General features: G+C 37.8%; 1 protein-coding gene across 20 annotated transcripts in view; it reads left to right on the forward strand.

The window, feature by feature from the left end:
* The window catches only part of ACACA (acetyl-CoA carboxylase alpha), a 291002-nt gene that overhangs the window by 111955 nt on the left and 161534 nt on the right, over positions 1-17513 (forward strand). For all 20 annotated transcript variants that reach the window (XR_461987.2, XR_461986.2, XR_461989.2 and 17 more), the window contains 5 exons: positions 380-468; positions 3218-3342; positions 11981-12094; positions 13307-13420; positions 15162-15251. Coding sequence is in view for 9 of the 20 variants with exons in the window: in XM_056816443.1 (XP_056672421.1) it covers positions 380-468; positions 3218-3342; positions 11981-12094; positions 13307-13420; positions 15162-15251 (532 nt within the window). In the remaining 11 variants the exon portion in view is untranslated. The remainder of the gene's footprint in view (positions 1-379; positions 469-3217; positions 3343-11980; positions 12095-13306; positions 13421-15161; positions 15252-17513) is intronic.

The raw sequence follows: 17513 nt of genomic DNA on the forward strand, positions 1-17513 counted from the left end.
TCCATAAAACTCATTTCAAGAGCTTTATTGATAATAGTTTTTAAAACTATCCACTCACAAAAGGGCTGTTATGCCATTTGTAGGAGCCTGGTGAATGACTCACTGGCTGACAATGACAGTAGGCTACATAATGTGTTAATGGATTTTAGTTTCTACATGAAATTCTTCTTGGCTCATAGCCAAATATTTTTTGGGCTTGAGCCTTGACTTAATCTCCCTACTTGTGAGTTAGCCAAAACAATAACTGTATCCTTTGTATTTGTGCTCTTCCCAGTGGAGGGAGGCTCATTGGCATTAAGGAAGGAAACTTGGTTTTTTAATTTTTGAGTTTACCTCGGACAGTCAGGCTCTTGAGTCATGACCTTTTGTATCTTAACAGATACCGAAGTGGCATTAGAGGACACATGAAGGCTGTGGTGATGGATTTGCTCCGACAGTACCTGCGGGTAGAGACTCAGTTCCAGAATGGTAGGTGGTAAGCCTTATTTTGTGAGGAATAACACAAAGTTAAGTTTGCCAGACCTGGAAGACTGTCTCAAACCCTAGCGGATTATGTAATAGCCAGAGAAATATGCCTCCCATTTGACATTTACTGACATCTCCTGTCAGTAAAGTGCCAACAAAAAATTAGTTTCCCTTTTTTTAAAAGAAAAAAAATCCATGTCATCCTCAAAGAGATAACAAAAAAAGCTCTCTTTTCTAGGATGTGGATGCTGTTTGTCTTCATTCTGTTGAGATAATTCTCCTAATAAAGAATGGAGATAGGTTTTATCTCCCTTGTCTTTTTTTTTTAATTTTATAGTATTTTATTTGATCATTTCCATGCATTATTCATTAAAGACAAAGATCATCTTCTTTTCCTCCCCCCCACTCCCCCCATAATATCTCCCTTATCTTAACTAGATTTTTAAGTCTTTTCTGTAGGAGCTGACATTTCAGTGGCTTTTCTGTGGGCCAAACTACAATCATCTGGGAAGTCATGAAAATATTTTTCCCAACATTCTTCATTGTGTTGTTTAGGTGGAATTTATTTGTAGCACTCTGAAGAACCTTACTAAATGATGTAGAAAGTCTATAAATCTGACATTGGAGGCAAGATTGAACCTCTTTGTGTCATAATGTTTTTAGCCACAAGATGGCAGTAAAATACCACAGGACTTTGAAATTGTGATATGGCAAATCCCCTCCACAAAAACGAATCTATTCCTAAGCCTGGCTCACATTTTGGACTTTTTAAAATGTTGTTGCTTCCTTTCTACATAGAGCCACAGAGCCAAAGATCCCCAAAGCACCTATGGTATTTTTGTTTGGACCTAGAATGAATGGTAGCTTCCTTACTCCTCCTGACCCTTATTGTTCCTGATATCCAAGATATATTATCTTCTCTCACCATGAGATATAGCAACAGAGCAAGATGAAATGTAAATTTCTCTAAGATTATCTATTTCAAAGAGAACTCATTTACTCTAAGTGCCATTTATTTTTAAGTAGGGCTAGATGGAAATTGACATATCTATACATCCATAAATATGCTAAGTTTGTCTACTGAACTCAAATTCACTCTGAAATTGAACAAATCCTGTGTAAGATGCTATGCCAGGTACCAAGGATACAAAAACTAAAATCTTACTCGAAGAAGCTCACATTCCCTTTGAATTTGTTATTGATTTTCCATGGGACATTCTGTATCCTTAAGTATATTCAAATATTATTACATCTTTTCTCACATCTAAACTTACTTTGGAAGTTTTGTAGTATCCCCAGTCTTTAAGAAAACTAAGTTTAAGAAAAAGTTTCAATGTTGCTTTAAAAAAAAAATCACTGTTGGGGTCAGCTGGGTGGCTTAGTTGATTGAGAGTTGGGTCCAGAGATGAAATGTCCTGGGTTCAAATCTGGCCTTAGACACTTCCTAGATTTGTGACTCTGGGCAAATCACTTAACCCACATTGCTTGGCCCTTATTGCTCTTCTGCCTTAGAACCAATACCCAGTATTGATTCTAAGATGGAAGGTAAGTTACGGTTTAAAAAAAAAATTACTTTCATTTCCCAGTTGCCTTGTCTTTCTCCTTTTTCTTTCACCATATCCTCTCTCTCCCAAACTCTAACTTGTAATGCAGGTGTACATTTAAGAAAAAAAATAGGCTAAAGCATCAATCATGTCTAAAACTTAAGAATCCAATGTGGCTAGGATGCTGTCATACTATTATGAAAACAAACCTATAAGTTAACATCTTGTTGGAAAGTACTCCTTTCCTGTAGTGTGGTGGTCTTGGGATATTTCAGTGAAAATATATATGAGTCTTAATCTCTCCATAGATCTTTTGGCTAAATCTTTTGGCTAAACTTTCACTCTTAGTTGAGTTTGAAACTCCAATTCAGCATTTTGTTAGTTTCTGCAAAGAGGGAAAAAATGAAGATTCTGGCAAGCAGAGGCAGCTTCCAAATGGACATTGAACTAGAGGGAAATAACTAAACACCTAATTTTTTGAGTTAACACTCCAGAACATAGTTTTGGAAAAATGATATTCATTTAGATTGGAGCCCTTTTATAATGCATGGTTTTCCTTGAATTAAAATGTTTTAGTGGGAAATTTAAAAAAATTTTTATTTCATTGATTAATTAATAGAATTTTTCCATGGTTACATGATTCATGTTCTTTCCTGCCTCTCTTCCCACCCCCATAGCCATCACACAGTTCCACTGGGTTTTACATGTGTCATTGATCAAGACCTATTTCCATATTATTGATATTTGCACTAGGGTGATCATTTAGAGTCTATATCCCCAATCATTTCCCCATCAAACCATGTGATCAAGCAGTTGTTTTTCTTCTGTGTTTCTACTCCCACAGTTCTTCCTCTGGATGTGCTGATGTTCTTTCTCAGAAATGTCTTGCTTTTTGGTGGGAATTTTAAAAAGTGTCTTTTGTAAATCTTCAAAAATTTAATTATGTACTTTTTACTCATTAGCTTCAAGTGCCATATGAACTATTTAAAATTCTAATAAATTGATATATGCTATATTAATTTTGGTATGGAAAGGGAAGAGAGGATTTAGGGAAAGCTATGATATTCAAATTGGCTTTCATAGCATCACAGTTTAGGAGCTTAGATTTCACAATAAGTCATCTCTTTTCCCTCTCCTGATGAACTGTGGAATGTAAAAACCATGCTAGTATGAATCTATATTCCTAGGGTCTTGATTGTTTTTTGCAGGTCACTACGATAAGTGTGTCTTTGCTCTTCGGGAAGAGAATAAAAGTGATATGAATACTGTGCTGAACTATATCTTCTCCCATGCTCAGGTCACCAAGAAGAACCTTCTGGTCACTATGCTTATTGTAAGTTCAATCTCATAGCATCTCAGTGGGTGGTTGATGAGATAAAGGGGATTTCCTTCTGGTGGCTATGTTTTGAGAAAAACTGTTGCCTTCTTTTGACTGAATGGATAGGGCTTTGTTGTCTTTTTCCTTGCCCTTTCCCTTAAAAGTCAACATATCTTCTGTCTTTGATCTAAATGTAGTTCTATCTAGAAAAGGATTGTTGTAGGAAGTAGAGTAGGAACATTGGAATTGGAAGGAACCTTAGAGTTCTAGTCTAGTCCAAGATCTGTTTTTGTATAGAAAGTAACTGAAGGCCAGAGGTCTCAGGGCCAAGTAGATGGAGCACTTTTGTACTGAAGTCGGAAAGCTGTTGGTTTAAATCTAGCCTCAAGACACTCACAAACGGTGTGACCCTGGGCAAATCATTTAACTTCTGATACCTCTGTTTGTTCCTCTCTGAAATGGGATAACATAATAATACATATTATAATAGAATAATATGACATAAATAATAACATTTGTGATAATCCAGAGATATAATATATGAAGCACTTTGCCAAACACTGTGACCACGAGTTATTATTTTATTATCATGGAGGTGAATCATGGTAGAACTAGGATGAGAACCCAATTTTTCTGACTTTTCACCTGAAATTGCTCCCACTTCATTATGAGGCTTTAGGGTATTTTTGCTTATTCATGTGGAGATAAACCTTACCAAGTTTCCAAGTCAGAAATCATGACCAACAAGTGATGTTTTTGTTGGTAGAATTGGCTTTACAGCCTTCCTAGCTTGTTACATTTTGGAGTACTGATTCTGAACTTTGAAATGAGTTGGGAAGAAAGAAGCATGGGAAATGGGCATATTTAGGAAATAGTTATAATGTTGGTAAAATCTTCTTTTATTTTATAATATGGACATGCCATAAACTTTCTATAGTTGTCTTTAGCCACTGATGAAATGTTTTCTTGAGATTTGCTTTAATCAGAAAATTTAAAATGAGCTTTATGTTCGTAGCTTTGAAGAAACCAATTAGTGCTCTCCAATGAAATTTTAGTAGCATCTGTTTTCATTATACTCTGCTTGAGTTTTCATAGAAATCTTAGTCTTGTGTTGGGGAAACTCAACAATTTAGTCCAACAAAGTATGCACTTACTCAGGGCCCAATAACAGTGGGCCCATTATCATTTTCATTAAGACATAGATGACTGTGCTTGTGTCATAATACCTTCTGTAGTAGTAGAATCAGGATCAGGAAGGGAAACCCCTGGGAAGGTTAGTGCTAATCAAATGTCCTGCCAGACTTGTTACATGTCTTGTGAATTTTGGAGATTGTCTTCAAGACTTTCTCTTCACTTTTCACTTTTAGATCTTACACTAGACTTAGAAAATAATCCATCCATTCTAAAATTTCCTATCATTTCCCTGACTAGTTGTTTAGTATCTGATATGTTTCACTGTATATGGAACAATAGTAATTTGTTCTTCTATGTTCTTCCTTGGAATTTGCTGTGCTGTTCTGATTCTCCTGACTAAAGAAAAATTTCACCACCTTTTTTGGTTTCCTTTTTTAAAGTGAAGGGAAACTTTCCACTTTCATTTCCTCCTACTCAGAGGAGAGCTCCTTTTTTTACTTAATAGGCATTTCATGACCTACCTGGTTTGTTCAATGGAAAAGACCAAATTTTTAAGATGTCTAATTTTCTGTAATACCTAATTATATATGTTTCATTTCCTTTGGCTTCCTGGAGTGACTAGGACATAGTTATTTGGAAGATGGTGTGTGTAAGGAAAAATTCATTATCAATTTTTAATATTTTAACTTCTCTAAACAATTTAAAAAACTAGATTATATAATAAATAGAAACCTTCAATTTCTCTTACTTATAAGATAGATGAAATTCCTGCAAGTTTAGCTGTTTAAATATCCAAGAAACTGAGTGACTTTTAGATGAAATCAAAAGACTTTCCGTTAGGAAACTGGTCAGGATTAGGAGGAAGAGGAAGCTGGAAATCAGTTTATTTAGATTTAAGTAGAATGGGATTTGCCTTTAAAAGAAGCTAATTGTTGGGGCCTTCTATTTTATTATGATTATTTTTTTTAAGGACATAACAGCTTTCTGCACTAAAAATAGACCCCAGCTCAGAACCCTTGGAGCAGCAGAAGAGTAATGATCGCCCAAGACTGTCGCTGGGTTTCTTAAATTCTAATTTGTAAGATATAGGGGCCTGGCTCACTCCTTTTGCGGAGTGATTGTAAGTAACGCTTGCCTTAAGAATCTCATTATTGGAACACGGAGCCATATTTCCTCTGAGAATTCTGGAGTAGCTTTGAGCCAGGGCTGTTCATTTCTCAAGTAATCATGCTGGTGTGATGGAGAGAGAAAATGGCAGCTGTTCGGAGCTCAGGCCTTCAATTTTCTTCAGAGTCCAGTCACTCAAGTGTGTAATTACACGGGGGGTGCTGCAGAGACGTTGGGCTCTGTCAGAGAGCTGGTTTGAGGCTCAGCTTTCTGCTTTTGCCCATCAGGACAGTGGAACTCTGACTTGCTTCTGTTCTTGGAATTTCTCCCCCTTTTGCCCTGATTGCTTCTCCCTTCCATGCATGAGATTGAAACTTTCTTTCCAGTATGCCAGGCCCTTTATGAAATAGTCATCTTTGAGTATGTGAGTCTAGGGGCAAAGGGGTGAGGGAGAATGGGACAGAAAATGAGAGAGGGTAAGGCCAAGCCATCTTATTCTTACTATTCATTTGCTGTTTTCATTGTTTTTTCCCCCCTATTATCTTCATTTAAACAAAACTGAAAATTAGTAATATAAGATGAATCTGTAGCATACTTTATCATTAAAGTGCTTTTGGAATATCATTTGTTCACCTATCTTGAAGATTTGGAAACTGAGGTGGAGTGATAAGATTTTAAGCTCACAGTACTGAGTGGATAAACACTTAGAAAATATTCCTTTCCACACTGGTTGCTAGGGCTCCTCTGCTAATATTCTTTTACTCTTTTAGGAAGCACAGACTCCTCTGGGTGTACAGGCACTGATGGCTCTAGTTGGGTAATAGTATCTGTGTTGTAAACATTCCTCTGTTTTTATTGTCTTTTCTGTCCTGTCACAGATATCACCTGAATATGATGGCATTTTGTTCCTGCCTTTCGACTCCCTCAGGCCTCTGTTCTCTGTTGGCTTCCTTTTCTTTGCTGCTTCTGTTGCCTTTGCATTCTGATTGATGAGTATACTATGTACCCAGGCTCTGCTCTCCAGGAGCAGTGATGTTGATGGTGTGCTTTGCTGTGCTAGATGACTTCTGGGGCATTAGGGCCTAAAGGGAGGGATCAAGGAAATCAGCTGCATGTAGCTCACTCTCTGAGGGTTTCTGAAGATCATTGTAGCGGGACTGTAGAGCTGCCCCATTGTGCAGATGCCTCCTGGCACTGGCATAACCCTGTATGGTGGTATTCAGTGACTCCTAAGCAAGTTCAGCTGATGTACATCTCCTAACCTTTCTCCCTAGCCAGAAGGCAAGGTACTGAGCAAGATGCTTAATGTCTGTCCCTGTCAAGTTTCCTTCGAGCACCATTAGGTGGAAACATTTTGCTGACCCTGAAGACCACAAATCTGCAAGGTCCTCATTAAATTTGTCCAAAAAGTGTTTTTTGTTCTGTATATTTCAGATTGTGGGGAAAAACCTAGAGCCTCAAACTTTTGGCTAATATCCACAGCAGATATCAAGGCAACATAGCCAAGCGATCTGGTTCTCCAAGTGCTATTCAGGCTAGGCATTTTGGTATGGGTAAAAAGTAGAACCATTTTTGCTATTGTGACTCAGAAAAGTTTGTGTATATAAAAGTAGGTAATGAAAATGGAGGCATTCTCTGATTTGGGCCAACAGAAAACGTGGCTGCTTTATTATATCTTGCAGCTCTCTTTGTGCTAACTGATTTTTTTCCTTCAAATCTTAGTATGCCACATGCAGTTGAAGGGCTGTGAAACATTCAATTTCTGGGTTATACCATGTAGCTTTAAGCCTCTGACTTTGTTTGAACTAGAAGCATTTGGAATGCTGACCAACAGTTTTCCTTCCTTCCAAAGGTTTTGCTTCAGACATATGCTGATTAGTCAGCAATTCTTAACTTGACTCTGCAAATAATTTCTTCAAGAAATTAAGGAATGAAAAAAATTAATACTAACAATAATGTTAATGACGATGGTAATTAGCATTTATATAGGACTTATTGTGTGTCAGGCCCTGTGCTAAGCAGTTTATAAATATCATCTCCTTTTGATTCACACAAAAAACAACTTTGGGAGGGTAGGTGTTCTTCTTATCCTCATTTTACAGTTGAGGAAATTGAGGCAGGCTTTAAATGACTTGCCCAGGGTCACATAGCTAATAAGTGTCTGATGGAAGGCCTTCCTGACTCCAGGTCCAAAGCTCCATCCCCTGCCTCACCAGTTGTCTCTATAACTCTCCCAGTAATCTTTAGACTGTGGGAAATAATTCAACCCCCACCCTATTTGAGAAGATTCTTGCCTATCCTAAATAACTGATTTTATCCCTATGTTAAGTTCCAACCAGTATTATACAGTTATTCTGATTCTATATAATTAGGGACTAATTCTTTTGTATTAACAGACATTGATATATACATTTAGTGAGTTAAAACTGGACCGTCAACTAACCTTCATTTCATGAATGAGTAATTTTAATTTAATTTAACAATGAGTAAGTTAGATCAATAATCTTCTTGCTGGATTATGAAATTTCTTAAGAATATGTCCTTTGCTCAACCATATTTAAAGGGGTCTCTGCCCTAATTTCGACCACCCATCTTCCTCATCATACAGGATGTCACAACGTTATTCCTTGTGACACTCAGACATCATAAGGTTAGGTGGAAAGTCCTTGGCTATTTTGGGAGTCCTCTATCCCTAGCCCCTTCACCTAATTGGCTAACCCTAGGAAGAGCATGATTGTCTCAACTTTTCGGCAAGGGTCTACATGTTCCAAAGCCCCTTGAGGTCCTTTGATCACCCCTACTTCTGTCTAATTTTCAAAATTGATGGAAATGTATATTTTGAGTTGTGCCAGTCCAGAATCTACTACACTAATAGATTACTGTTTGAACTTAAAGATTATAAATGTTGAAAAATGTTGGAAGAAGGTGTTTTAGACTGTGAGGAAAGTCTTGGTATCTTTTTTGTTGAAGGAAACCAGTTCCTTTAATAAATAGTTATTGCCTCAAGCTTTGCCTCAGTTGTTTTATTGCAGACTGGATAAATTTCTGGTGTTAAAAGTTCTGTTAGATTTGCTTCGTGACAACATTGGAATGTTAGGCTACCATTATATCAGTGATATTGGGACTGGTGCTTCTGTTGAGTGAGCAATCATTTGTCTTGAAGGCATTCCTCACTAGGTTGTATTTTTCCTACTCCTAAAGTGATTTTTATTCTTGTATCTACTGCCTAGGTCATGCAGATCAAAAAAATGATTGCTGCATTGGGCTCTTGTGGAAGGAATAGCTCTGTTGGTCAGGCTTCACTCTTTCTTGGTGCCCCTACTTAACATACTTGTTAGATTTCTGCAAACCTGAGCAGTGCCCTGTAGATAACCATCATCCAGATCAAGAATGAATGCAAGAAATAACTATGTTGTGTCCTTGCTGAATACCAATTTTCACTTTGGCCTGCAGATATATGCAAGTGGCCTGTTGTCCCAAAACAAGCAGCTAGGTCCCTTATCATATATTTTTTTATCCAGAGGAAATATATCTACTCACTTGGTTGCTGTCCAGCAATTTCATCTTGATGGTAAAATGTTGCACCAGAAAATGAGAGTGATGTTGGGTTGCAGGACCAAGTACCTAAGTCTTAAGTCAAGACTGTCCATTTCAGAATTGGCTAACTGGAAGGTGTGCTGGGCTGGCCCAGTAATGTTCAGCCCTTCAGTCTGGTTCTTACATACTATTCTTCTATGCTTGCTTACTTTTCCAAGGGAGGCTTTTACACTGTTTATCAAATTCTGTTGCTTATGAGAATGAAGTGGTTAGATAACCTAGCATTCTTTTGAGGACTCATGAGGAAATTGTATTTGGGTTTTGAGGGCCATTGTTTTCCTAGGCAAGGAAAAACTTTTTTCATTTCCCTTCACTTCAGAAACAGTTTATCTTTGGATTTTTATCATGAGGATGAGAAAAATCTTCAGCTAATAATAGGGGCAGAGTAGTGATTTCATTCTTTATTTCTAAATCCTATAGTTCACATTCTGTCTCTCATGACCTCATTTCTTCTGCAGATGGAAGAAACAAGGAAAAAGAAAACAGGTCTCATCACATGTCTAGACTCTAAAAGTTGTTCATTTTTCTTTATTTGTGATTTTAATTAAAATTTTTAAAGTTGGCCTTTCTTAGAGGTAAGCATTTTTGCATCACCTTAGCTAAAGGTCATTTTTGAGGCAGCTGGTGATGTAGTAGTGGGCCTGGAGTTAGGAAGAAATTAGTTTAAATTAGGTCTCAGACACTTAGAGCTGTATGAATCTAGGTTAATTCATTTAACCTCTGTTTGTGTCAGTTTCTTCATCTGTAAAAATAGGGGGTACTAATGGCATTCATCTCTCCCAGGGTTGTTGTGAGGATCAAATAAAATCATATTTGTAATATGCTTAGCATAGTGCCTGGCACATAGTAGACTCTATCTAAATGTTTATTCCCTTCCTCCTTCACTTAGAGCATTGCATCCATCTCTTAAAGAAGAATCTGGTTGTCTATAGATTTTTAGGAGGGTTACCATTGAAACTTCTAGACATCAGGGGTCTCGTGATGGCAGATGGTCTTAACGGTTGGTATTGTCTGAATTTCAGGGAGGTGTCCCTTGTCTGTGTTGTGAATAATAAGTGAAAGGGACATTTAGATGACACAAACCCAGTTTTTAGTGCTTACTCCTTTTGTGCTATCTCCATGCTTGTCTTCTTGTCTACTTACATGCATTTAGCTTTCTTAAATGTTCCCCAGAAATTCTCAGATCATCAGACTCTAGTAGAAAAGAAGCAGTTACATTTTCTCTCAATTCTTTGCTCTCATCATTTTGGGATACCTAGAAATTTGAGATGATAAGTTGAGCAGAGCTGTGCAGTTGTATTCCCTTTTAGAGGATTTTCTTCTAACCTTGATAAGGGGACACAAAGATGAGAATAAAAAGAATGCCACCTAGCTGTTCAAAGAATTGGGAAATAGGTGCTTCAGACATTGGGTGGCCATTTAACTATAACATATTTTGTGACTTGGGATCCAAGCTAAACTGGGCAATGGGTTGGGGAAAGAAGCCCTGCTCCCAGTCTGTATAATGGGGTTTAGGTGTTCCACAAATATATTCTTAGTGACTTGGAAGATACTAGGAAACCAAGGGAAAAAGCTGTATGGTAAATATGTGTGCTTTTTCCTAAAGCCACATTTTTTAAGCATTTATTTGCACTGCTATGGCAACAGACTGTCAAGAGTACTCATGAGATGGGGATGGTTTGGTATGAAAGAGATACTTCAAGGAAAGGACTGATCAAGGTAGAGAGAAAATTGAATAGCAACAAGAAACCTCTTTGGGAAAGCCACTTCTTTCTGTCTCATGTAGTAATGTGAAAACAAAGGAGCACTGACATCTCTGGTAGCTGTTTAAACACCTAGAAAAGGGAAATATGAACATGTGTATATAACTTAATGCAATATGGAGTTAAGAACTGCAACTCACTGGCACTACAATATGACTTATAACATTCATAAAGGCCAGAAATGCTTTAGGAACTGCAATTATATTGGCTTGGATGAAATTAGGAAGGAAATAGATAAATTTGGGAAATAAACTGATCTCCATCTAGGGTCCAGGAGAAATATTCTTTTTCTCCCAATATATCATTGTCCAATTGAATAGAAATTTGATGAGGCTTTTCTTTGCCCCCTTTAGAAGAGGTAAGATAGAGGTCTGGGTATAGGACCATTCTATCTATGGGCTTGTGTTGAGAGCTTATTTTATCTTGAATTTAGATCAGATTGACCAATTCAGAGATAATGGGGTGATTCTTAGACCTATGGGAAGATAAATGCTGAATACAATTGCTAAAGAAAAATGGAGCTTGTTGGGGAGATTTTTAATTCTGTGCATATTTACAAATGAATAATTAGCTTGTGTGCTCCTGGTTTTCCCCCCTCCTGGGAGGCAGAATATTTGGTGTCAAAGAATGCACATTACCAGGAGCTGTTCTTTTGCTCCCTAGACGGGGGAGGAAACATGAAGGCCCTTTTAGACCCCACATATTTAAAACCTCTTAAAACTTTGAGGCACCATCTGCTATTTCTTAAACAGAATTCCCATGTACCCCCTTGTTAGTCTCTGATGATTCTTTTTGCATGTTAAAAGTCTAGGGCTATGCTCTAAAAAAAATGCATTAAGGATGCTGGTGAATGAGTTGACTGCTGGCTCCCTCATATCCATCTCAGCTTTCCTTTGGGAACCCTTTAACCACGTTGTTAGGAGTAGAAAAGAGGGAGTTTTGTGTCCTTACTAACTCAATTGTATTTTGTTGAAGTGGAACAAAGGGGTCTGGAGATGAAATATATAGTCCAGCTTATTTATGTGTTGTCTTTTTCCTCTCACAAAAATTAGGATCAATTATGTGGCCGGGATCCCACCCTCACTGATGAGCTGCTGAACATCCTTACAGAGCTGACTCAGCTCAGCAAAACCACCAATGCTAAAGTGGCACTTAGAGCCCGGCAGGTAAGGAAAGTCTCTGGTTTTTAGGGAGGGAGGGTTAGTGTTTTTAGGTTGAAAGTTCTAGACCACTAAGCTTTTACTTTCAGTCCTCTTTTAAGGGTCTTGAAATTCTGTCTGTGTGTTTTATTACCTTAGAACAAATGTTTCCATGTGATGTGCACCCTTTAAAGAGAAGGGAAAAGATTAACATTGAAATCTTATAATCAAGTGCTTTCATACCAATATAAATCCTGGTGACCTGTCCCCTGCTACTGAACATTGCTGTGATGGCCAAACTGGTCATGATGGAGAAAGGGAAACCAAGAGAGAAAAATAGACTCACATTTCAGACTTCCCAAAGGGAGCTTGGAAACAGATGATTTTTTTCATCTGAACTTAGTTTTCAAGTGTGGAAAGCAAAAAGATAATGAAGTGAATCACAGGCTCTTGCAATCAGTGCAGCTCCAGAGAAGGCCAGGCAGCTTCTCCTGCTGGCTTCATTTCCATTCCAAAAGGTTTCTGCAGGGAGGTGGGAGTAGGAGCCCCCTTTGTGTTTTTGTGCCTGGGCGCTGAAACTGAAACAGCATTTGAAGCTGTTCAGTGACCTTCTGCTTTCCCTGGAATTGTATCCATGTCATTGAACTGCTCAGAGTTATTGAACCTCTCAGTGACCTGCTGAGGGTATTCAAGTCCTACCGTGTCGCTGTTTGTTTGTTTGTGACACTGCTTTTCTTCTCTGTGCCCCTTATATACCTTGCTGTTGCTTCTTGATACTATCTCCTTGGTGTTGAGTTCCTGGTGCTGTTGGGACAGCTTTTCCTGTTGTGCCTCTGCCACAGAGATGCAAAAGAGTGGCTTTGCTGCCATCTCTATGCCATCCCCACAACTGCTCACTGCCAACCTCAATTTCCAATTAACAGCTAGTCATGCAGTCCTAGCACTAGTAGCTTTGCTTGGCAATGGTAAATCACATGCACTGATGGAACTCTATTGAAGTGGTTTCCTTCCCAATGGGGAATTGCCCACAACAAAAATCATGGGCAGAGGCAACTGACTTTCAGCATTTGGTGGCATTGGTTTTATACTGTGGGATCTGGAAGGTGCTTTACTTTGTCTCTGTTAGATTTTATCTTTGATGCGGTACATGTACAGTTTTGTATTTATTGTCTTTGCATTAGAGTTGACAGAACAATGATTCTTTGGAACTCATGCTTTCTTATCTTCTTCTCACTCTAGGTTCTTATTGCCTCCCATTTGCCATCCTATGAACTTCGCCATAACCAAGTAGAGTCTATTTTCCTATCAGCTATTGATATGTATGGACATCAGTTTTGCATTGAGAACCTTCAGGTATATGTAGACCTATTCTGTTGTCTTGACCTACCTTACCTTTAAACTTGGCATAATCCTTTAGGTTCTCTAGCATTCACTGTGTTGTTCTCTAAAAAGGGACATAGCAACAAATTATCTTTTTAGTGAAATTCTATTATGCTTGGATTTACATTAAGTGATATCTGGCTTTGCCAAAGTGTACTATTGAAATACATATATTTTTGAACTGGAATGCTATCACAGTCAGCTTTCTTTGACAGGTCAGATTGGTTTATGATGCTTAGTTCAGGTGTGATCTACCACACTCACTTCCTTGTTGGCACACATAGTACCTCTGGGGAAAAGGGAGAACATCCACCAAAATTCTGAGTACTATGAGGAACATCTTCTTTTTCTAGGCATTGAAAAGTCATTGGGCTTATTTTATAAGTTTAATTAGAAACATCTTGACTCTTTATTTATGAATATAGAGCATCAGCTATTGAATCATGGAATTTCAAAGTAAGAAGGGACAAGAGATTAATTCAGTCGAACTGTTCCCTTTTACACATAAGGAAATTGAGGACCAGAAGGATTTAGTGACTTGTCCATATTCATGTAGTATCATATGGATAGGAGCAAACCTAGGATCTCCAGGTCTCTCCACTTCCACTCCAGTGTTTTTTCCATTATATTCTGTTGCAGATTAGGAATGATCAGGCTAGACTAGTATTATCTAATTCTTGTTGTCAAATTTCATAGGACAAAGCAAAAGGCAACTGTGACTGGAATAAGTGTCCATAACTAGTTTAGGGATATAGAGGCCATGGAGTAGAGTTAAGGAGGTACATCCTTGCCAGTTTTAGCCATGACTTAGGATAGTAAGCTAAGCTAAGGTCTAACCGTCCCTGTCATCTGCTGGAATAAAGTTAGCTAAGGAGAGAAGTGTGACAATAAGGGCATTATATTTGATTGAGAGAAAGAGGGGAAAGCCAAACTAAATTGTGTGCCATACATTTTGTCTGATAGGCCCAGTTTGTTCAGAAAGGTCATCACCAGGGTGACTGTAGGGTGAGGAGGTTTTTGACTGCTCTGGTAGCAGAGCAGCATGGAAGGACCTATAAGAGCTGAGGTACACTAATTCCATTTTTTAATGTAATTGAATTTTTAATTAAAAAATGTTGTTTCTTTGCTTTTATCTCACTTTCATTTCCTAATATATTCCTTTTTCTATCCATACCCCACCCCCACCCCTGGGGCAATTTCTTTTAACAAAAAATTTAAAAAAGAAAGGAGGGGAAAGCAGTTCATAAAAACTAACAAATATACCAATTGAATCTCAGTATATTCAGATCCTACTCCTACAGTTGCCCCAGCCTCTTCAGAGAAGGAAGGGTTGTATATTTTCTCATCTTCTCTGCAGTTAAGGCTTGCTGGTTATTGTTTTCTTTCTTCATTGTGCCTCAGTTTATCAAGTCTTTCATGCTTTTCTGCATTCTTCATATTTTTAGTTTCTTATGGCACAGTAATATTTCATACATTCATATAACAAAATCTGTAGCTATTCCCCAACCGGATTACAATATTAATAGAATAAGATGCTTGAACTTGTTTTAATTTATAAGAAAATAGCATTTAAAGATGAATAAAAATAGTCATTGTAAGATTTACTTGCTTCAGACACTTGGTAGTTTCCAGTAAAGTAGGTTTATTTAGCAGTCTTACATGGTACAGATAGAATTTGCTTTGATTATATTATTTATATTATATTATTTTCCAGAAACTTATCTTGTCTGAAACATCCATTTTTGATGTCCTCCCAAACTTCTTCTACCATAGCAACCAAGTGGTGAGAATGGCAGCTCTCGAGGTAAGTTTCCATGGTTAAAATGACATGCTTTTCTGGTCTAATTGATTTCTTCTACCTATTTGGCTATCACATAGATTGCTTTTCTTAAGTTGGTTTTTAGTTAGAATTAGGGTTTTTTCCTTTTTTTAAACTGTATATATTGAAATTTTGCCTTTAAGTCTTCTGACCAGTTTGCTTTTTGGACTAACTGCTAGCTTCTATACATTTATCACAGGGAAAGAAAATTGGTGTTTCCTTATATCCTGCTTTCCAGGATTTAGAGTTTCTCTTCTCATATTAAAAATAATATAATGGGGGGGCAGGTGGGTAGCTCAGTAGACTGAGAGCCAGGCCTAGAGATGTGAGGTCCTAGGTTCAAATCTCATCTCAGACACTTCCCAGTGTCACCCTGGGCAAGTCACCCAACCCCCATTGCCTAGCCCTTACCTCTCTTCTGCCTGGAAACCAATACACAGTATTGATTCCATGACAGAAGATGAGTATTAAAAAAAAAAGTATAATGTTACAAAGAGGAAGACTATTCATACAATGGGATTATGTTTTCTTTCTATAGTTTTGTCTGGATAAAGTTTAGTTCAGCCATTGCCCTGGGATAAAATGGGATCGCAGCTGGCATTGGTGGAATATTTGCTTTTTAAACACTGAATCGACACCCAAGACTACTCTAGTACCCAAGTATGGCATAAAGGTGACTGGGTTCTTATAGGTCATAAATACCAATGGATTCATGACAGTCTCTGGCAGGGCCTACCAAGTTGAAAGAGTCTCAAGCACAGCTCTGGTGATGTCTGTTTTTTAGGTATCTGACTAGCTAAGTTCATCCAGGCTCATCACCAGGCTGTCTGCAAGGCCCATGCCAGTGGATAGAAAGCCTTTGCTGAAGAATAGGATTCTCCCTTCTCTTGCTCTCTTCTAACCACCTTCTTTCTAATCTTCCATATTTAATGATTCTTGTCAGTCCTCCTTCCACAACTATTTGTGCTTTTCTTCCCCTTTTTTTTCCTTTCACATAGTTACTATCCCACTTTAGGAATTTATCATCTCATTCCAAGACTATTTTGATAGCCTTTTAACTGGTCTCCTTATGTCCAGTCATTCTACTCTTTTATCTGTCTTTCAGGGTCCAATTCAATACTTCTAAAGCCTAGGCTAGACCCTATCACTGCCCTTTTTAAAAAGATTCATTGGGGCCTTATTAACTCTAGGTAAAATAAACTGGTCTGTTTGGTATTTAAAGCCCTTTGGCTACGGACTGTTGTGTAAGACTTAGTTCGTGATGCTCCCCATCACATATTTAGTTTTAGATATACTGTTCTATATCCTGGGCCCAGTTCATGATATTCTATCTCTCATTTGTGGGCCTTAGTACACAATTACCCTTGCCTAGAATTCTTTCCCTTCTCACCTCCACCTCATGGAATCCCAACCAAGGTACTGCTTAAGTTCTATCTCCTGAATGAGGCAAGTAGGTGATGCCATAAGGCACAGAACCCCCTGGCCTGGAATCATGAAGACTTGAGTTCAAATACAGCCCCTGATACCACTTATATGACTTTGGGCAAGTCACTTAACCTTTGTTTCCTCAGCTATAAAATTGGTCTTGGTGACAGCATTAAGCTCACAGAGTAGTTGTGAGGATCAAAAGCATTAATATTTGTGAAGTGCTTAGCAGAGTGCAAGGTATATAGTGATGGTTTATAAATGCTTCTTTGTTTCCTTCTTTTCTGTTTTTATAGTCTGCTCTTTCAGTAGTTATCTCCATCTCTTTCTACATTGATTTGTATATACTTTCAATTTACTTATTTTTATACATGTTATATTTGTCTCTACCCTTGCTCCACTTTAGTAGACTATAGGGCAAGGACTGTTTTGTTTTTCCTTTTTATCCCTAGTGCTTGACACAGTGCCTTGCACACATACACAGAAAATGCTTCTTAAATTGAATCTTGTTAACTGAAATCATAACTCTTTGAAGCATAGCTACTGCTTGCCACCACTGGAGAAAAAGTGACTTGAGTTTTAACTTTGTTTGTGTAGGAGTATCTGGGTGATGATTTAAAAAAAAATTATTCATCTTTTAAAAAAATATTCTTTTGTTTTATTTTGAGTTCCAAATTCTCTCCCTCTAGCCCCTCCCCATGTATTGGAAAGGCAAATGAGATGATATCCATCATACATGTGTGTCATGCAAAACATTTTAATAATAACCATGTTGCCAAAAGAAAGAAAAAAAGAAAGTGGGAAAAAATGTTTTAACCTGTA

The sequence above is a fragment of the Monodelphis domestica genome, chromosome 2 (assembly GCF_027887165.1).
Source record: "Monodelphis domestica isolate mMonDom1 chromosome 2, mMonDom1.pri, whole genome shotgun sequence".
Taxonomy (NCBI): domain Eukaryota; kingdom Metazoa; phylum Chordata; class Mammalia; order Didelphimorphia; family Didelphidae; genus Monodelphis; species Monodelphis domestica.